Source organism: Sphaeramia orbicularis, chromosome 3, assembly GCF_902148855.1.
Source record: "Sphaeramia orbicularis chromosome 3, fSphaOr1.1, whole genome shotgun sequence".
NCBI classification, from domain to species: domain Eukaryota; kingdom Metazoa; phylum Chordata; class Actinopteri; order Kurtiformes; family Apogonidae; genus Sphaeramia; species Sphaeramia orbicularis.
Genome location: NC_043959.1, coordinates 58,314,720 through 58,336,154, shown reverse-complemented (window position 1 = coordinate 58,336,154; position 21,435 = coordinate 58,314,720). Strand labels below are relative to the sequence as shown.

The window sequence follows — 21,435 nt, the reverse complement described above, 5'->3', positions numbered from 1 at the left end:
CAACTCGAACTAAAAATATTAATGCCATTAATCAATTAACAAGGTTTATCTGTCTGTGATGTTAGATAGCTAAGATGATTTTTCGTAAGTACGAAAAAGTCCCATCACTAGCACTGACTCCAGATCAGCCGCTGCGTCTGTCAAACTGCGACTGTGCAAGGTCTGTTTAAGTCGCGCGTTGATGACGTCGCTTGAAGAGGAGGTGCGCGTTTGCCACGTCGGTCTCTGTGCAACGCATTTACACTGTTGCTCCTCCAGACCAGACCAGGGCTAACTTTTAAAGCCGTTTTATGTTTTCAGCTGGACTGAAAGGAAGCCTCCGGGAACGCCGGTGCCGCGGTAGCTCGTCGCTTCGGAAGTGCAGACGGGGATATTGGAGCTGAAAGGCGGAGAAATGCTCGGTGCTGCCTGGACTCGTCAGGCTGGAAGCCACACAACTGACTGATGCATCCTCGTTTAGTTCACCCCCCGTATGTTGTCCATGTTGTGTGAGTAAGAGCTTTTTCAACAGTTTGGCCTTGATTCTACAACCTACCTGTTAGCTACGAGGTCGGAACTGTCCTTTTTCCTGTCTGTCTGTGAAGTGTGCACCTAAGTTTCCGTGGTACACATAAAATGACAAGGCTCCCAGATGGCAGCTTTATTGCATGTCATAGCAAGTCTGTGCAAAAACACCACCAAAAAAGTGTTTCCAGAAGACGCTCTAAAGTCAGTCCAATCAAACAAGCATTTAAGCTCCACGTTCAGATACATCTTTCACGCTTTTCGGTCGCTTTAAAAAAAAAAAAAAAAAGAACACCAGGAGTTGTACTGAGCTGAAAACTGGAAACGTGTTGCATTTCCACAAAATTGCAAAAACATCTTCCCCCAATCCCTCTGATTTCTGTGCATCTCAGTTCCTGTTTTCACTTTTGACTTTCAACTGAAATGTTTTAGCCCCTTGTGGTGTGTTTGTGAATGTGTGCGTGTAGTAACGGCTGTTTCCTGTTGAACATTCATCACATTGTCTAATATCATCTCCATCAAGTTGCAGAAGTCATGTCAGCAGAAACAAATGCACAGTGGCTGGATGTTATCTGATTCACCTATAAATGGCTGACACGAAGGAGGGCAGGACCTTTCTTTTTTTTTTTTAACTCACTCTTTTATAAAGCATTTCATTGTGTCATTGTAGCCTTCATGCACAGATCTGACATATATAGGAAAACTACATTTCTGACACAGATGCCATCCACCACTTTAAATGAGTACTCTTTACATTATTCAGTAATCTAATTATTCATTCTTTTACTGTGCAACCCAGTTTAAAAATCCCAGCATAGCCTTAAAGTCTTTCTAATACTTGTTTTGATCCAGACAAGTGAAACAGCAAATCGTCACAATTGAAAGGTGTGAAGGCGATTAAATTAGAATGTGTAATATAAAGAATATGTACCATATATTTATTTTTTGTTGATTTATTGATGTATTAAATGAAGTGCCATTCTCTTTTATATTTAGTAAAATGCAAAAGTGTGGCACTAATTAAACATTTGTCATCTCAACAGAAAAAAAATACTTCCTAAATGAAATTCCACTGGCTGGCAATGATAATTGTGTTCTAATTTGTATATTTTTATTTTGTAAGCATTGAGCTGCTGGTTGAGTTAAAATGGTAGTTTGAAAATGCAATCTTACATTTTGTAATTGTTCTGTTTCATCTTTTTTATATATATATATATATATATATATATATATATAAAAATCTGATTATAAAGACTGTAAATTTTAATTGTATCGCAAAAAAAAAAAAAAAAAAAATTGATTCAGCCCTGACCTACAATAGAGGTCTCTCTTTTTTCCACATTATAATTTATTTTGTATAAGCATTTTTCTAAACTGTCCAGTTTGAATAAATCCCTGTTGTCTTTATTGCTGTTGTTGTACTTGGAATGAATTGACTTGACAAAATAATGATGGCAAAAATTATAAAGCAGAATGAATTAAGAAAAAAAAGCAGAAAAAGACAACAAATAACACAAAACTGGTCAAAATCTAGGTAATCCATCTTGCTTTTTTGTTTCAGCCCGTTACATACTGTTAGGACCTTTCCAGTACTGAAATGAAGGTCTGAACAAGTGAACTAATTATTCTTTGTTGCAACAGATGGTTTGTCGAGTGTGCAGGAATTGCCCAGATGTTATCAATAATAAGATAATTAATGGCTGTGTTTCATGAATTGGGAGTGTTGTCCAAGCTGGCTCAGTGCTCATCCTGAAGTACAGGAGGCAGTCGGTCACACTTAAGCTTCTCTTGCTATGACACCTCAAGTGCACACAGTGAAAAGTCCTGTGATCAGCATTTTTAACTCATACCAGTCATCTTATATACTTTCCACGTGGGAGTTGAGACGAGTTAAGTCCTGCTCAGGTGGTTTGGTGCATTAAGTCTCCGCTGATAGATTTAACTCTGATGTAAATGCCCTAAAGGTATATCAGCTGTAAAAGGAGTTAAGACGTACAGTACTTGCTGTCAGTTGTTACTGTCTGTACAAAAAACCTCATGCAGATTGTTTCCCAATATGAGCTTAAGCAGGCAGACTGCACAAAAATTGCATCTAAACCTCTAAGTGGCATGTCTTGTTTGTATTTGGTGCTTGCTGAGGAGAGGTTTGACAGGAACCAGAAGGAAGGAAAGACGTCTCTTGAGGTTCTGTGGTCTGAAATCTGTGGAGATAAGTAAAAGTGCCTCAGTGCAGGTGATTTATAACACTTTTCAGAGTCCTAAAACACTCTGCACCACACTTTGCTAAAACTAAAGCCTGGCTGTAAATTCTGTCTTTTTAAAAGCCATAATGATAAGTTGATGTGTAAATTCCTTTAACTGTTGTCTGACCTTCTTCATTGCCAACCAGATTCTTCTATCCCAGTTACTAACTCTGCTAACGTCACAAATGAATCTGTTTTTTTTTTGTTTTTTTTTAAATCAAATATTAGCACTGAGGGTTAAAAAGAGCAACGGTTCCTTCACACCCAAAAAGCTGTAAAACGTCGAGCCTCCTGGTGTTTACTCGGTAAATTGATCACAAGAGTCTATATGTGAGGACGCAGTTTACCATCTTAGATCACTTCCTGGGGAAAACCTGGTGGCTTTGTATGAGGGTTGACATGACATGGTTATATCACGTCACCTTGTCACTCTTAGTAGAACTGATATGTTCTTGTTTTCTGTTACTGTTGCTGTGTTTCTGATTTTTTGCAGTTTCATGACTACAAGAACATAATCAAAATGAGTGCATGTGCTTTCCTCAGGTTTATTTATATTTGGAACTGAAAAAAATCATTGAAGCTATGGACCTACTACATTTTTCACAGGTGTTCTGGGTTTTTCTAGGCCTCACCTATGACCTCATTACCTACTTTTAACCTAACATCTTCAACTAAAAACAAATGTGTAGGCTTCAGTTTTTAAGGCAGACACATACCCTTAAACCCATTACAAAAAGGTGGTTTGACTTTATATTAACATTAGAAGTCTTAAAAAGTGTCACAGTAAATCACACCATGTCAAAGAATAATGTGGTTAATATATTCTGTTTAAATATAAAACCATATAAGAAGAAGCTAATATTCCCTCTCAGACACATAATAATGGTAACTCACTGCTGTAACTGAATTGTTTTTCAAATTTAACAGACTCAAAGGACACATAAAAGGAATAAAAATCAAAGTATGAGCAACAAAACACACACTGAAATGGTTTTCTGTGAAACTGGGACACCGACATCTGTGATCATCACTTCATTTAGCTTCACTATAATTTACAGTTCATAATATGCGCTCAGTGTAAAGTAAACACTTTGGCTCCATGTGTTCTTTTATAATATTTAATTCTTGAACTTATTATTCTATTGTCATATTGAAAAAAACAAATTCTATTCGCGTATTTATTTTTTTCTTTTCTGTTTTCTTCTCTGCAGCGGTCTGGATGTTTATGGTGACTCATTGACAACAAAGAGAGGAGTCCCAGAGGCTGTCGGTTGGTGGGCGGTGTCCGTGGTTGCCACGGTAACTGGCGACCATGCCAGGGGGTCGCAGGGGTCCCAGCAGACAGCAGCTAAGTCGCTCTGCTCTGCCATCCCTGCAGACTCTGGTTGGGGGCAACCTCGGGAATGGTACAGGGTTCAGGAACAGGTACAAATGCCTTTTACTGTCTGTTTAGCTTTAAATGGTTTCAGAAGCAGTTTTCTCAATATTCTGCATCACTGACCACATGTGCAGGTCCATTATTCCAAAAAAGACATGGTTCCTGACAGAGCTGTATCGATCAATCAGCCTAGCATCAGTATCAGCAGAAAGGGGAACTGATATTATGAGGTATTAGATATTATTAGAAATAGGCTTCTGAACTGAAATAAACATATTCACCGACAGTTATTATTCATCATTTGTTCCTGGTTTTGTGTGCCAGGTAAAGTTTCCTCTCTTGTCTTGCTGTTGTTACACTCTTTGTATTTTTGATGCTGGAAGAGGTTTTCAGACAGACATCTAGGTTATAGCCAGGGAATCGAAACAACATCATTTCAGATGTAAATGGACACTACATATATTTGAAATGTTTGAGCATGAAAACAAATACCTCCTTCCTCTATGCATGCACAATGTTCTCTGAATTACTAATGGTCTCTGATATTTACTCATAATAAGGAGGGCAGTGCTGAGCCTTGTAAAGGTGGATTAAGCTGTTCGGATTCAATACAATGTCAAATGCAACAAATATTTTTTCACAGTTTTCAAGCAAAAAAATTACAGTTTTCTCACAACGGCTGTTTTTGGAATTGGGGAAAAAATGAATTTCCATGGTCAGTCCACACAGTTATAGCCAGATGTCATTTTACAACAACGTCCAACTGCAGCTGGGAGGTGGAGCTCCTGAACGACCCTGAACAGAGGGGTGTGTTTGTTTGGCTGTCGAGTTTAAACCTCAGCAGTGTTTTTCAGGGATATTCTTTGCTAAACTCTGATAAGATACATTTACTAAAATAGTTTGAGGACATGAACATTGCGGTATGCATAAGTTTAACTCCTACTATTTGTGTGCGTGATGTGTCCTCTTCCAGGAACAGTAACTCAGTGGGTTTGTCGGCTCCGCCCCTCTCAGCTCTCATTACTCCAGAGCCGGTCCGACACTCGAGGATCCCGGAGCTGCCGTTGGACAGCAGCCTGCTGTTTGAGTTTCTGCTCTTTCTTTACTTGCTGGTGGCCTTGTTTGTCCAGTACATAAACATCTACAGGACGGTCTGGTGGTACCCATACAGCCACCCCGCTGCCTCTACCTCACTTGTAAGGAACTTGCAGTCAATGCTGTTATTTCTTTATGTTTCTAAGTAAAATCCCGCGCTGTATCTGCACAGCAAATGTTTGTCATCATTTGTAGAGCTCAGACTGTCATGTACTGTCACAGTATTAAATTTTACTTGAGATGAAGCACAAAAGTAATTGACTTTATTCTGCTGGGCCTGTACAGAACTTCCATCTAATGGACTACCACCTGGCTATCTTCATCACAGTCATGTTGGCCAGGAGGCTGGTCTGGACTATAGTTTCAGAGGTAAACACACAAATGACACACATTGCACAAAAAAAGATACCTTCAGCTAATGCTTTTTTAACTGCATGCACACTGTGTTTCTGCTGGCGGAGTCACACAGTTCTGTCACTGTGTCATCCAGGTGTCCCAGAGCAGCGGGGGATCGCTGGTCCGCTATGTGGTTTTGATCGCAGCTCGACTCAGCCTGCTCACCATGTGTGGATGGGTACTCTGCTGGACGCTGGTCAACCTCTGCAAGAACCACTCTGTCCTGAACCTCCTCTTCCTGGGATACCCGTGAGTCTTCATCATCCCACACACACAGTATTCTGAAGACTACGATATTACACACTTGTCTTTCAGATGGCAATAACAGTGCACACGTAATCACAGTTTCTACTTAAGGGCATATACATGTTGGATTCTTTTGTGCACATAAAAGGCAAATGTATGAAGAAAATGTAAAAAAAAAATGGCTTAAAGGGATCATTATTATTATTATTGTTATTATTATTATTATTATTATTATTATTATCATTATAACCTTTATTTAACCAGGAAAAAAGCTCATTGAAATTAAATATCTCTTTTCAAGAGTGTCCTGGCCAAGAGAGCAGCAGCAGAAGTTGCACAAAATAGAAATCACTGCCATACATCCACACTAAAAATATGGATAAAAGGTGTACATAAAACACAATAAAAGTCAATACTAAAACCATACATAAAACACTAGATAAGATCATACATATAAAACATCACCATTATTTTAAGAGGTACTAAAAGTATAACAACAGTGTTCCTTAAAAGCATCTCAAAGCAGAAGCCGATTCAGTCAATTTGAAAAACCTCTACTTCCATATGTATCCCTTTCCCATTCATTTACAATGACTTTGTATTAAGAGACCAGTTCCTTTAGTTTAATCTCCTTCTGTAGGTTGTTCCAGGCAGTAGGAGCAGAAAATTTAAAAGCTTTCTTTCCCAGTTCTGTCCTGACTTTTGGAACTCATAGAGATAACATATCCTGGGACCAGAGACTGTAATTACATAAGTCGTTCCAATATATTCATAATCCAAACTATCAACACCTGGGGGAAGTCGTGCCACAATGCACCAACAGCTGCTAAAACCACCACAAATAAAGGCATCTCCACAGACTGAGTCACTCACTGAAAACCATAAAGCTCATTATTTACACACATCTGTATTATGGCGTCACTGAGTTAAAATATCATCATGTCTTCACATGCTGCATCAGCTGATAGTTTGTATTATAGCTCTGTTAGCTTAGCTCTGTTTTTAGACAGAAAACAATCCCAGTGAAACCACAAACCACCTCCCTGTTCTGTACAGTTTGTGTTGTCAGTAGCTGCTGTAGAGAACCGTTTGGAATCCTCCAAATAAGGTCAGAACTGTCACAATTTAGTCTGAACTGTGGATCAACAAACAGTGAACAAAGATAATAACATCACATAATAACTTTATACCTTCATAAGCCTCATAATCAAACTCACCCCTGTAGAAGAAACACTGTGATATCAGACTCCATTCATTTCATTTAGAGCTGTGTCCAGGGGTGAAAACAACAGGTTGAAGCCCAGCAAAGTGACTCATTTCTGCCTCTGGTGTTCATATATTCACAGTGACATATCCCCCTGTGGCTGTGAATAAATTTAGTTTACATATCTGCAATACGATACCATGACAGCTTTGACTTTACATCAAAACTCTGTTTTTTTAATAAATATTATATATATATATATATATATATATATATATATATATATATATATATATATATATATATATATATATATATATATATATTTTAATATGAGTATTAACTATAAATATTCTTATGGTATGGTATTCTTTAAGGTACTTTTTAAACCTTTTACAGTACTAATACTACATATAGTTCCTTTTTAAGGGACAAGGTAAAATCCAGTCAAATCCCATCCAAAAGTACTGTAATATGCATTTGCACAATGCTCCATATTATACTTTTTGTGATTCCTTTACAAGTGATGGAGATGCAGAATTTGTCCAGTTGTGTCAAATCTCTACACAAAAGCCAAATAAGACACAACATGTGCAGATAAACATCTTCATGTTGAAGTTATACTCCATCAACACCCCACAATCCTTAATCAAAATTAAAAAAAAAAAAAAAAATACACTGATGGTAAAATTCCATTGTTGAGATTAACAGTGGAATGAAATGCATTAACATGAAAAACCAAAGCCATAAACATGGGTTTTACAGTAATGATGCAGGTACTGTTGGTGTGGTTGTTGGCTGCAGTGAGGTGTTCCCAGTCAAAGAAAACCAAATTCTTAACGTGCTTCATTTTTAAAAAAAACTGCATCTTCCGTTCCTAATCCTATATGCTACTATTCTGATTTGAATCAAACTAAAACTATTGCCTCTGTATTCTTTGGTCTTCATTGTCATTACTGTTTCTGTTTTCCAGGTTCGGTGTGTACGTCCCTCTCTGCTGTTTTCACCAGGAGGGAGGCAAAAGTCAGACGGCTTCATCTGACTGCGATTACCCAGCTGACCATCAACAGACCGACCTGGCAGAGACCCCGTTCTTTCGACCTCGCGACTTCCTCTTCCTGTTACGAGAGAACCTCAGAGAGCAGTTTTCCAGCCCTCCGCACATGCCCACTCACACCTGCCCACCGCACACACACACTCACACACCAGAGCTGATTCGAGCTGAGGTGGAGGAGCTGAAGAGCGACTTCAACAGACGAATAAAAGAAGTGCTGTTCAACTCGCTGTTCAGTGCTTACTACGTAGCCTTTCTGCCGCTTTGCTTTGTCAAGGTTCGTATGCGTTACTGTGTATTTTACATTTTCATGGCTGATGCTTAAGCTTTAACTGCCTCTAACATGTGATTCCCGCAGAGCACCCAGTACTATGACATGCGCTGGTCATGTGAGCATCTGATCATGGTGTGGATCAATGCGTTTGTGATGCTGATGAGTCAGCTGCTTCCCCCCAGTTACTGTGACCTGCTCCATCGCTCGGCAGCTCATTTGGGTCGATGGCAGAAACTGGAGCACGGATCATACAGCAATGCACCTCAGCACATGTGAGTGGACACACGGGTTAAAATACAGCCTAGACACACCTGTGACTGTGCGCTGATCTGTTGAGTCTGTGGTTTTCAGGTGGTCAGAAAGCACCATTTGGCCTCAGGGCGTGTTGGTACGACACAGTCGATGTCTGTATAAGGCAGTCGGACCTTATAACGTCGCCCTGCCCTCTGATGTGTCACATGCAAGATTTTATGTAAGTATCCACACTTTTAATCACCACATCGCAAACACTTGAACTAATACTGAATATCGCATATAATTGTGATTCTCTAACAGAAATAATCTTTTATTATTTGTACATCCTTTCCTACTGTTTGACTCTTTGAAGGGCATCATTTTGTTTCGCTTCATTCTTATTCTGGTTTGAAGTAGCACCACTGGGGTTCATTTTAGATTTTGTAAAATTCTTTAATATTTCAATTATGGACTTTTGAAGTCATGTTTGTCATCACATACAGTCTTCTTTGAGTGCGTGGTCAGTTGAACATTTCCACAACAACGGAAAAAAATTATTAGACCATCAAAAGTCATCAAAAACATGGTTATGATTTTGGTTATGCAATCAAGTACTAACTCCTGTGTGTGACTAAAACAGACCGAAAAGGAAACATGGAATGTCTAAAAGCACTGTTTTTGTCAGTACAATGCCATAGCTATTGATGTAAGAACTAAAGTGATTTTGGTTATTATCAAGAAAACCATGGAAAATGGATAGATATCAGCTCTGAAATTAAACTCTTATGAACTATTTTTGTTATTATCATTATATTTGTCCAAACAAATGTACCTTTAGTTGTACCAGGCATTAAAATGAACAAAAAACTGAAGAAAACAAGGGGTGGTCTAATAATTTTTCCGTGACTGTATCTGCCTCTTTTAGTTTTTATTAACAAAAGGCATACAGTTATATAAGTATTTTTTATATATTAAAAGTCTATGCAAGTGTCTGTCCGTCCTCCATAAGATGTATTCTATTTGTATAATTAAATTATTGTTAGATTTGCGCTATAGCATTGTGGTATAGTTAACAAAGTAGACCATTATGTCATAATAATTTCTATGAAAATTAACCAGAAATTAAGGCTGAATCCCATCTCACCCCTTGGTCCTCCCCCTTACCTTTACCCTTACCCCTCCATTTTGCGCGTACATGTGAAGGGGTAGTGTTGTCCCGATTCTCGATTAGACGGAGGGGAAGGGCTAAGGCGGAGGGCTGAGTAGCCCTCAAAAACAGAGATTTTTCAGGACCACACTACGAACAGATGGGTAGGAGAAATTTCCCATAATTCTGTTCGAATCATTGGCAAGATGGAGGTAAACACAGCAAAAAAGTGCAGCAGTGTGATGAAAGAAACACACAAATGTACGTATTTCCTTTGCAAAACACGACCGTTTAATGCAGTTTCAATGTGTTATAGATCGCATTTCTGCAGTTTCTAGTTGATAGCCGCAAAAAGATGACCAAAGCCAATTGAACAGAGACGGTTACAGCTACTGATGGCATGATGGATACTTTTGGAAACAAAGCTGTGGCATCTGTTAATAGTGGCATTTATGACTGCTGATGATGTATCAGGTCGCAAAGGGGTTTCAACCCCTACCCCTTGCAGCTCCGTTTCAAGGGGTAGGGGTAAGGGGGAGGGCTAAGGGGTGACTTGGGATTGGGCCTAAAACTACAGTATCCTGACATGCTCAATGGTTCATGAATTATTTAGATCACCAAGGAAGAAAGTCAGTTATGAAGACATTATACAGTCAATTCTAACGCCCCCCCACCTGAAATAAAGGTCACCTTCACTAAGAGCAGACGTTCCTACACTTTGAACCATTCGTTGTATATAAAGATGGATGACGTTGCATCCTTCTGCTAGTGTTTATGAAAGCTGCCATCATTTTGATGTAGTGCAGATGTAGGACTGGGACACCCAGCTGGTGGTGGGTTTGTGTGACACGTGGAAGATTGGCCTGTTTTTTTTCCACCATTATTTTAGACAGAGGATGCAGGAAACAGGCAGGATATAGAAAAAGGTAATGATTAACCCAAGTCCTTGAATCACAGCTGGTCTGGAAACTAAATTTGGTCTAGAGGCCAAACTATGGTAGTGTTATTTTCACACTGGTGGAGTGGTTTATACTGTTTCAGAATGACTCTCTGGCTGAGAACCAGATGTTGGGAAAATGTTGTATACATTTTTCCTCTTCTTAACCTCCGCCAGGAGGTATTGTGATCACTTTGCTTTGTGTGTTTGCATGTTCATTTGTTTGTTTGCGTGTTTGTTTGTTTCTTAGCAAGGTAACTCAAAAAGTTATGGATGGATTTTCAGGAAATTTTCAGGAAATGTTGATACTGGCACAAGGAAGAAATGATTAAATTTTGGTGGTGATTGGGGGGGGGGGGGGGGGGGGGGGTGCAGATCTGTCTTGGCGGAGGTCTGCGCTCTCTGAATGCTTTTCTTGTTTTATTTTTGTAATTTCATTCATCTGGGTCGGTGACCATAGTGAGGAAGAGCCTTAAGATGATTTTGTTCTATCCATTAATGTGTGGCATTACTGCAGATTTGCCAGATCAGCTGAAGGAAGTCTGAAGTACATCAGCTCTAGGATCACAAACACATGAAGCCATAGTTACTGTACGGGTATCTGTTTTTTTCCACAGGAAGCAATAGGTCTGAATGAACATGATATTTTAGGTCCAGCTCATTAATAATAATAATCCACAGACCAGCAGACAAAGCAGGGGCCATGCAGTTCATGGTCAGCACCTTCCAATAGGTAATGCACAAAATGACTTTGTGCTCTAAACTTAATTATTTATTGTGATACAGCCATATGACTCATCAGTGATCACATTCTGCATGTATAAAAATTGGAAAACTTATGTATACATTTACAAAAACAAATGGGGATGAATTAGGCAAAAGTCTTTCTAAACACCACCCTGAACCTTCTAAGGCTGATGTTATAGATTACATACAAAGTGAGTGGTGCCTTCCAATCTGAGGTGTGTGAACCACCTTCAGTGGAAGTCTGTGAAACAGTACTCATTTTTAAAAGGGAAATGCAATTGTATTTTAAATAATTGATTAAAACACCCAAGTGACATAATTATACAACAATCCATTAGTGACAGTTGTGCAAGGAAATTTATGTTTTTGTCAGTGGTGTCTGACTCTGAAGGGCTTTAGCTCTGTGTCTGACTGCAAGAGAAAGTGGTACAAATATTTCAAAGTGTAGTGATGACTTTAAAGGTGCGGGAGACTTTCGTGACCAATTTTTCATCAAATCTGTAAAACCTCAGTCATAGCCAAAGTATCACGAATCTGTAAGTCTTTCTGTGATTACTCACCTGAATCTCTTGTATTACGGTGAACAATTTCTTAGTGCCATCCACCATAAATAAACCATGTGTTTACAAACCAAGCCGGGAGGTAACTCGGACATCTTTGGAATTTTGTGGCGACATGCATTGTGGGAAACAGAGGTTTGCACAGCCACCCGACAGCGGCAGCACAAACATATGGTATTATATGGATGAAACAACCACGACGCGGAAACGGTTGGAGGAATATGCATAGAGGGAAGGGAGCTCCTGCCGTTTCCACATCGTGTCTGTAGCAGCTGCCGCTGTCAGGTGGCTGCGCAAGCCTTCGCTTCCCACAATGCACGTTGCGACAAAATTCCGAAGGTGCCCAAGTTACCTCGCGGCTTGGTTTGTAAATGCGCATGGTTTGTTTATGGTGGATGGCACTTCAAAATAAGTAATCACAGAAAGACTTACAGATTCATGATACTTAGGCTGTGACTGGAGTTTTATAGATTTGATGAAACATTGGTCACGAAAGTCTCCCGCACCTTTCAGGGCTCTATGTAGTGTTGATATTTCAAACTCTGAAAAGCAGGTGGAGTTACATACCAGGACACACTTACTAGCACCAAAACCATCAATAATTCCACATAATGTATCCACCGACTGTATCACTCACTCAATAAAGTATAAAGCTCAGTGTTTGTACACATCCTCTTCAGATAAACTAACAAAAATGTAACTCCTTTAACTCTTTCAGTGCCATGGGCCGATTAAATCGGCTTTATGAAAACAACCTGTAAAGTGCCACGGGCCGATCAGATCGGCTTTGGAGAACACGCCACATTTGTGTACAAACAAACCATCCACCCTCATTTCTTTCTCACATTTCGATGACGTTCTTTCTGTGTCCCCCTTTTGAGACCAAGCAGACGGGAATTTGAGGTCACGCGACCGAATAATATTTTTATATCTTTTTAATGTTTCTTATTCTCCGGTGTTTCATCAGAGGGAGCCCTCCATGCCGGGGGGCGGCTGTGGACTCCGGGGGCTGTGGCGCCTTCTCTCACTAGGGTCCGCTCCTTTCTGGTGGGTGGGGGTCCCAGTTGGCCCTCTCCCACTAGTTGGGATGCGGGGCTGTGTTGCTGGTGCCTGGTCGCCGGGGTCGGCGGCTGCCTCCTGGTGCGGATGGCTCCCTGAGACAGCGCCTCCTAAACTGATGTTTTACTTTTACTTTTATATTTTTGTTCTGGTCTACCCGTGCTCAGTCAGTCTTCTTAAGTATGTGTGAGCTTGTGGGTTTGCATGTATGTGTGTGTGTGTGTGTGTGTTTGTGTGTGCGTGTGTGGGTGGGTGTGGGTGGGGAGCGGTACTGATTTTTAAACTGATATGTAAAGCACTTTGTGCTACAGTTTTTAATGTATGAAAAGTGCTATATAAATAAAGATTATTATTATTATTATTATTATTATGAATTATGCAAATTACGATCAATAATGAATCGGCTGCGTCCGGTGCGTTTTGAATCTAATTAGCAATCGGTCGGATGTTACCGAGTGGTTTCCTGCAGGATTCTTCAAATATTATAAAAACGACGCGAAATACTGAAAAACGGCCAAAATCTGTGGCACTTTTAAGGCTTATTAGCCCCTTAACTGTCTGGCACCGAAAGAGTTAAACAGATATTTCTTATCCCACTCCAACATATGCTTTTATACGTTTTCAAAATCATGCATTGGAGTTAGTTAGGTCCTCTATCAGGTCACCCCCAGCCCCAAAATTTAATTTAATATGAAGTTAAAATGAACTTGGTGATCATCAGACTTAACTTTTCGTTGTCTGTTGGTAGCATCAGGCTCTGCGTCTTGTTGAAATCATCCAAAGATGCCTCAGCTGTTGTATACGATGACAGTCGTGTAAATCTATAACCCTGTACTGTTTAATATAAGCGTTAATTAGAATGTTCTTTCTGTATCAATGTTTTTCTTTTAGTCTTTCTGATCTTCTCTTCTCCTCTCTCCTCCAGTTTCTCTTCCACAAGCCATTGCGGATCTTGAACCTGCTGATCTGGATCGAGTCCAGTGTGGTTCTGTACCAGTTATACTCTCTGCTGCGCTCGGAGCGCTGGAACCATACACTCTCACTGGGCCTTATTCTCTTCTGCAACTACTATGTCCTTTTTAAACTGCTCCGAGACCGCATCGTGCTCGGCAAGGCCTACTCTTACCCTGTGTCCTCCAACAGCCTGGGGATCAAGTCACAGTAACGTCCTGGCACAACGGGACCACATCACCTACGAACTCTGGATGTCGAAGGGTGACGTGTGACGGTCTTGTAAAGAGGAAGACTTTAGTGCTCACACTTGGAGGTTAAGGGAGAGTCTGTGAACTCATAATCGTGTTTTGATACGGTTCTATTTTTAATGCAATGTTTATATATACCTATTTAAAAGAATATTTTTATTTTGTATACTGTTTTCGAGTTACGCCGGGCATTTCCACGCTGACTACATTAGCATGTTTTGTTATATTGTTGCTAGGTGACAGGAACATCGGGGAATGCCAGGAGGTGACTTTTCACCAAAGATATTTTAAGTGCAAGTGGCCAATCACAGAGCTGATGTGGCATCTGACAGCCTCTCTAAACACAGACGAGTGAATCAGAACAGGAGGGTGTCATGCGGTGTAACTGAGATCCAGAACCCTTATTGGGCAGTTCTACTTGTGCTGACCCTGAGTGGATCAGTGGACCCTTAGTGTGGATTTTAATCCCATTCGATTAAAAGGTTCCTTCAAACTGACCTGAGATCAGTCTGAAGGGAGAGACTCCTTTGGTACTCCTGTCCTTTGCCACTTCAGGTAATGCTGTATTCTTTCCCATTCACTGTGTTACTGTGGTTTGCGATCAGGACCTGTTAGTTTCACATCATTGGCTTTCTGGAGGGGCAGTTACCGAACCAGTACCAAATTACACCGTGGTGTCAGAGTGATAAGTGATTGGCTGCAGGGAAGACTTGTGGTACCGTAAGCATCAAGTATCATCCAAATCACATTAAAGAAGTGCATTTTTCCTGTCATATAGCCTGTCTGGCAGAGGATGTTTACTTTGTTGTGTTTGAATGGCCCCTGCTGCGTAAACATATACTGATACCTGACCACACTTCTGACACGCTGAATACGAGTAGTCCTTGATACTGGAAACCTTGAACCGGTCAGTTTGATTTTTATGTAATTTTGGTACCTGGATGGTTAAACCATAATGGTACAGAAGACCACACCTGGTCCATCTCTCTGTATTGGATGAAGATGCCAGAACACAGTTGTCTATTACAATGTTCTTTGTCTAGGACCCAGTCCTTCTCCTGCTACATATTATTTTCAAGACACCCTTATAAAAAATACGGCAGCAAAGTAAATTTAGGAGTAATATTGCTAGAGGGGATGAATGAAAGCTCAAGAGTGTCAACTGTATCACCTCATTACCATTTTATGTATTCTCAGTTACCAGGATGGTATTACAAACGGGTTGCCTTGCATGTTGTTGCCTTTTTGTTTAGTCACACTAGGTTAACATCTTACTCTTAACTGGTTTCCTCTGAACTGTGCCTCCTCATTAGTCAGCTGTATTCAGCACTCAACTCGGCAGTATTAAGTCTGGTAACCACTTGAGAATAAACCAGTGAGTGTTCCTGGATGCTCGGTGCTGCAGTGCCTCAGCTGAAATGTGAGGAGTTTTGATTAAACTCAAATGCCATACATGTGCCCATTACTCTGCTTTATTCTTGGTGCTTATGTACTGTTTGCTTGCAATTGCAACTTTGGTCATTTTTATGAATGTAGCAAATTTTGCAACTGAATGGTGCTGTTGACTTGAATTGGCATGTTTTGTTTGCATTAGAATTTAGTTGGGCACCATTGGTAAAATATGATTTTTAAATTGGTGTAGTGATGACATCTTCAACTGTGTCCCCTTAATAAAAGCTGTCAAAGTCACTCGCAGGGTATGTATTCGATGTGCCATATCCCAGGATACAGGGATGGACTCCTGATTGAACCCATTGTCACTGGAGCTGGTCCTCATATTTCGGCTTTTTACAGTGTTCAGTTTCCCCATGGCATTTCTGACAATGTTTTTTGACATCTGAAAATAAAAAAAGCGTGTACCAACCAAGTCTGTGTGTATTTATACCTATAAGGAACAAGAAGAAGATGGAAAAACGCTGCTAGTCAAGGTCTCCATCAAGTCAACATAACTGTTTAATGCATCCACCTGCAATGTGTTGTCTTTACCACCAGAGGGAGCCAATGATTAAAGCATTCTTGTATGAAACGTTTCACACGTGAAGTAATCTGCAGCCATGATGACATCATCTGCAGTCGTTTAACATCTGTCTGAGAAGCCATGTGTGGTGGACAGAATGTGACTTTACACAGGCAGTCCACGTAAAGAAGAAGAAGTGATCGAAACTATCGACACCTTTGGTTTCTCACATACATTCATCCACATAAATCAGTAGAAAAAGTTTTAAAGGTTTTACAGTGCAATCTTTAGTATTAGCACATTAAAAAGGCTATAATGTAAAGAAAAACAGTCTCTTATGTCCTGTGCTTTGTAATCTGAGGGCCTTTTCTAAGACAGTCTCTATCAGTCCATGATCCAGAGGGGACACCTCTAAAAACCATAGTCCTTATTCTGGTCTACAGAACACAGCTTGAATGTTGTAATGTCCTGTTGGTATGCACGTGACTGATGTTTATTATGAAATTTTATGTGAGGATGCAAAACTTTGTTTGTTCCAGGTTGTTTATGTTCAGATGGGTCTGGTGTCTGTGAATGGGGACAGTCAGCAGCTGTTTGAAGGTTATTATGTCAGTGCTGGAAGCTCAGGTGAGGAAGTCTGTTGATTCTGGTCTAAAATACTCCAGTAAAATAACAATATTGAAGTGGCCCTCAATTTCAAAGTAACAGCCTTATGCTCATGTCCTCTTTTAGCTCACCCCTCTCGGCAGTCAACAAAGTTTCCTTTGATCCAGTAGCAGATCTGGGCATATTTCAGCGGTGTGATTCTGACTGCTACATTAAATTCCTGAGACGCCCCCTGTCGCTCCACCCACTGATGCCCAGAAAACACACCTATTACTTTTCTCTCCCAGCGCCGGCGCCGCCCATCCCACATCCGGGCGTAGACTCCTGACCCACTGGCCCCGGGCTGAGCATCACAGTGCTGGTACAGCAGGTCTGACGTCTCCTCCCCAGCCCTGCAGAACCGGTACACCAGCTGGCCTGGCCGGTCGTTGTCAAATCCTGAGAAATGGACCCGTCGACCAGGCAGCCTTTGAGCTGGAGGACTGACTCCTAACTTCATGTGGCGGCGTTTGTGGGGTTTCTTGAGTTCCAGCAGAGCATAGTCATAGTCCATCCCAATGTCATTGGCATTGCCTTTAATCCATCCTTTGGGCACATGGGTACGCTTTGCCCTGATCCACTGGAACTTCATTCTGTCGTTTGTTGGTGGTGCATAAGGACCAGGGCCTCCTTCAACATGGTTGGTGATGTTAGAGAACAGATAAAGGGAAGAAGACTGTGTGTCTCGTTGCTTGGGTTTTAAAAACCCAACTCGAAGCCTCTGGGCTCCTTTCACATAGTTCTTACCATCATGAACACAATGTGCAGCTGTGAGAACATGACGGTCCCCAACCAAGGTGCCAGAGCATCCAGTGGACAGTTTGACTGCCACTGAGAATGGATATTTAAGCAGGAAGTCCTGTCCTGCAATACTAAAGCGACCATCATGTCCAAAGATCTGACGCTTTCGTCTGACGTGAGCCTTTCCAGATGAACCAACTGAGTAGACCGGAGTGGTGTCAGAGTTTGGGTTGTAGCCATAAATCCCAATGGCAGTCTCAGTGAGTCTACCGTCAGAGTGGAGCGTTTCATAGGCTAGAAGACGCCGCAGATCCCAGTAGCTGGGGCGAGGGGTCCTCATGTGGCATTCAGGGTCACAAGGAGAGGTGACATCCAGGCGGGCTTCAGACAGGAAGTGTGGAGCTGGTCGAACCTCTGTCTGCTGTGGGAGGACTACAGGGACACGCTGGAGGACCCACTGTGGGCGGGAGGAAGAGGAGACAACAGTGGACAGAAAGAGGAGAAATAAGAGGGGAAGGATGGACCAGGACCTGTGGACGGACAGGACAGGTCAGATGAAGTATTCAGGATAGAGTTCACAGCCTTCACACTCTGTAATATTCAGTGTGTGACCCGGTCAGACCCAGCTTTCAGCATGGGCTGGGGTTCTGTTCGACTTAAACGGATGTCCTCTCACATTGTCTGCAGAAAAAACATCCTCATTCCTAAAAACCAGCATCACGTATTTGTAATTACAGGCATGGGAGCTGAAAGATAGGGGAGTTTTTCAACATGAAGAATTTTTATCTGCGTTGGAATTTGGACGCTGTAAACTTCCACTGGTTTTAATACTGCACATATGACAGATAGGGCAAAGATCAGGCCTTAGGCTGTGATGGAAAATTCCTAAAGTGGCCTGGGGGACAGGCTGTAATCCTGCAAGAGAGGCTCAAAAACATTTTGTAATGTTCACATCGACTGCAGGCTTTTCTTTGTAATGTTTGAAAGGGGAGATTTCTCTGTGGCAGCTGAAAATGATTAAAAACAGGCACCGATACTGCATTAGATACTGTAGAATGCAAATACACTGTCAGTATATATAGGCACTAGATTTAATATTTTAACCCTTTCATGCATGAATTGTGAGAACCTTAGTCAAGATTTTTTTCTTCAGTGTTTTTATTCCTCCTTAGGCATGAAAAAAACAATGCGATCGAGTTTTTTTTCCCTATGGAGTTCCAAAAATATCCATGCATTTAATTTTTGAAGTAAAGAAACATATGTTTAAAACCCAATATCAGAAAGTGAGATGAAAACAATGAAATAAAAACATTTGTAATGCTGCTAATCTGATGTCTTTTCACATTTTAACATATTCTAATGTAATTACTCACTTGAATGGAGATAATATGCAAAAAAAAAAACTTCCTGTCTAACAAATAACAATTGATTTACACTTAAACATGTTACTGCAGATCAGGTTTATCAAGAACAGCACAGTTACAGTAATGGTCTGAATGTCAGTGTATGGGATGGTGCATAAGCGTCCACTGTGTTGGCTGATATGGAACTAAAACAGCAAAACCCATGAAGATACAAGAGAACAGCTGGAGAAGAACTGTCCACTGGAGTGACTTATGCATGAAAGGGTTAAAAAATGACTTGTAATATGTTCATTTAGGAGTTTAATTAACACATACATATGTACAAACACTAACATATTTCACTATAGAGTGTTTCAGCAATTCTTGGAATCACATATTTTGGGCAAACGTTTCAGATAAGCTGTTAAATCTGCGTGTTTTGTTAATTTTGCCTGTTTATTCCACAGCCATCACAGTCCTCTGGCCCCCAGGACTAAACCTGAGTTTGGGGGGTGACTTACTTTTACTTTTACATTTACACTTATGCATTTGGCAGACGCTTTTTTCCAAAGCGACTTACAGGAGAAAACCAATCAAATCAATCAATCAATTAAATTGTATTTATATAGCGCCAAATCATAACAAAAGTTATGTCATGACACTTACTTACCGGGGGTGCGCAGTCCAGGAGCGCATGGTTTGACTCCTGCAGGTGAAGCCCCTCAAATCAGAACAGACAGAGCCTTCCAAACAGATCCAGCAGCAGCTCTGAGTATTCTCCTCTAATGCAACAACAAACTGGTCCTCTGCTCTGCTTCCCCCACTCAGGAACTGACGAGTTTTTTTATTCCGTGACAGTTTGGAGACGTGCAGGCGCAGCCGGGTCTGCAGCGGTGGAGATGGATCATGGTGCGCTCCTGCAGGAGGAGGAGGAGGAGGAGGAGGGGGTGGGGTGGGGAGGAGGAGGCTTCTGTCTGAGCTCTGTTGGACCCACTGTCACATCTGCTGTCTAGAACATACGGATTGAGCGCATCCCGCGATCACGTGACCCATCACATCTCTGCTGCTCAAGACTTTTCTTTCACTTTTTTATGAGATGAAGTCTGAAACCCAGTGTGTGTGTTTTCCCTGGAGCAGTTTTGTGCCTGAATGCTTCAAGTGACTTGCAGCTGAATCAGAGGCAAAAGGAGTTTCTGCAGTGATTTAACCTTTTCATGCACGAATTATGAGAACCTTAATCAAAATTTTTTTCCTGTTTTTATTCCTCTTTAGGCATGAAAAAAACAATGCAGTTGAACATTTTCTTCTGAAAAATAAATTTTAAAAAATAATAAAGTAAAAATAATTTAAAAATAAAAAATACATTAAAAAAAAAAAACAATAATGAAAAAAAAAAAAGAATTCTTATGAACCTATTTTTCTTGAAGTTGCAAAAATGTCCACTCAGCTGGACACCACATGTTTAATTTTTGACACACAGAAACATGTATTTACTGATAAATTGTGTGAAAACTGTGCGGAGGGCTTGTGATTCTGGGGGTTTATGCTCAGGAGAGAGCTACATAATGTTACCAGTTCATGTCAGAAAAGGTATGTAGTGTCTTAAAACTTTAATAAAGATATGTTTAAAAAAAATTTAAAAAAAAATCCATGAATATACAAGAGAACAGCTGTAGAATAGCTGTCCACTGTAGTGACCAGTATGCATGAAAGGGTTAAACTCCTGAGACCCAGCAATGCATTTATGTCCTCTGTAGGGGACAAGAGTTTCATAGCTTTACTTAGAAAAAAACTGCACTGGACATTCCACACAAAAAAATTAAATAAAAATAAAAATTGTATCTGAAAAACTGTAGCATTATGCTTTTTCCAATCAAGACAATTATTTAATGTAAAAAAAAAAAAAAAAAAAAGCCAAAATATTTACTTTCCTGAGTTTCAGGACGTTAATGTACACAGTAAAATCACCAGTGTTTATATAACACTTAAAGAGTTAAATTTAACACTACCTCAGTGAACATATGATCCCTATCTACAAAGTGTAAAATTTACACTGAACATAAGAGTTACATTTCCAGAGTCAACTTTACTGTAGTCAGAGTTAATATTTTACACTACACTACACTAATTAGTGTCAATAAAGTTTTACACTATGTGAGAAGTAACACCCACAGTGTTATTCAAATTCAACAAAGAAGAGTTAAGTGTTAAGAAATAACTTTTCCAGTGTTAAACCTACTTCACACTACATGTTGATAAATAAATTACTCCAAAGAGTGTTGATTTTCTGCCTCCTACCAGTGTTACATATGATGTACTATAGTCCCAGTGTCTGCAGGAGGGAAAAAAAGATACAATTATTTCTGTACCCAATTTATTCCAAGTAAAAATGAAATATTGCGATTAAAAGTAAACATAAAATGACATGTAAAATGAAAGCCGCCGACCTGATATCATGTTATCCATTTG

The 21,435-nt window shown here is 40.3% G+C and overlaps 2 protein-coding genes across 3 annotated transcripts; one reads left to right on the top strand and one right to left on the bottom strand.

The window, feature by feature from the left end:
- The first annotated feature begins 188 nt into the window (after nt 1–188).
- tmem39a (transmembrane protein 39A) lies at nt 189–16,147 on the top strand. Of its 2 annotated transcripts, none has more exons than XM_030124000.1 (9): nt 189–488; nt 3,959–4,172; nt 5,099–5,321; nt 5,506–5,589; nt 5,711–5,865; nt 8,040–8,397; nt 8,479–8,666; nt 8,746–8,866; nt 14,004–16,147. In XM_030124000.1, the coding sequence occupies exons 2-9, from the start codon at nt 4,060–4,062 to the stop codon at nt 14,241–14,243; spliced, it is 1,482 nt and encodes a 493-aa protein (XP_029979860.1). In that variant the 5' UTR covers nt 189–488; nt 3,959–4,059; the 3' UTR covers nt 14,244–16,147. The 2 variants fall into 2 exon arrangements, with proteins under 2 accessions (XP_029979860.1, XP_029979867.1); XM_030124007.1 differs by having other exon boundaries at nt 200–470.
- Nucleotides 16,148–16,211: 64 nt separating this feature from the next.
- Nucleotides 16,212–20,025, bottom strand: LOC115411813 (serine protease 23). Its single transcript, XM_030124020.1, has 2 exons — nt 19,637–20,025; nt 16,212–18,153 (listed from the first exon to the last, which is right to left on the bottom strand). The coding sequence occupies exons 1-2, from the start codon at nt 19,660–19,662 to the stop codon at nt 16,971–16,973; spliced, it is 1,209 nt and encodes a 402-aa protein (XP_029979880.1). The 5' UTR covers nt 19,663–20,025; the 3' UTR covers nt 16,212–16,970.
- Between the last annotated feature and the right edge of the window lie 1,410 nt (nt 20,026–21,435).

What these genes read in the sequence shown, in the direction of transcription:
- tmem39a (XM_030124000.1), top strand. Translation starts at nt 4,060, where the DNA reads ATGCCAGGGGGTCGCAGGGGTCCCAGCAGACAGCAGCTAAGTCGCTCT. An exon ending in AGCAATGCACCTCAGCACAT is followed by an intron (nt 8,667 to 8,745) that starts GTGAGTGGACAC and finishes TGTGGTTTTCAG; the next exon opens with GTGGTCAGAAAGCACCATTT. An exon ending in TGTCACATGCAAGATTTTAT is followed by an intron (nt 8,867 to 14,003) that starts GTAAGTATCCAC and finishes TCTCTCCTCCAG; the next exon opens with TTTCTCTTCCACAAGCCATT.
- LOC115411813 (XM_030124020.1), bottom strand. Translation starts at nt 19,662, where the DNA reads ATGCGCTCCTGGACTGCGCACCCCCG. An exon ending in TCCTGGACTGCGCACCCCCG is followed by an intron (nt 18,154 to 19,636) that starts GTAAGTAAGTGT and finishes GTCCGTCCACAG; the next exon opens with GTCCTGGTCCATCCTTCCCC.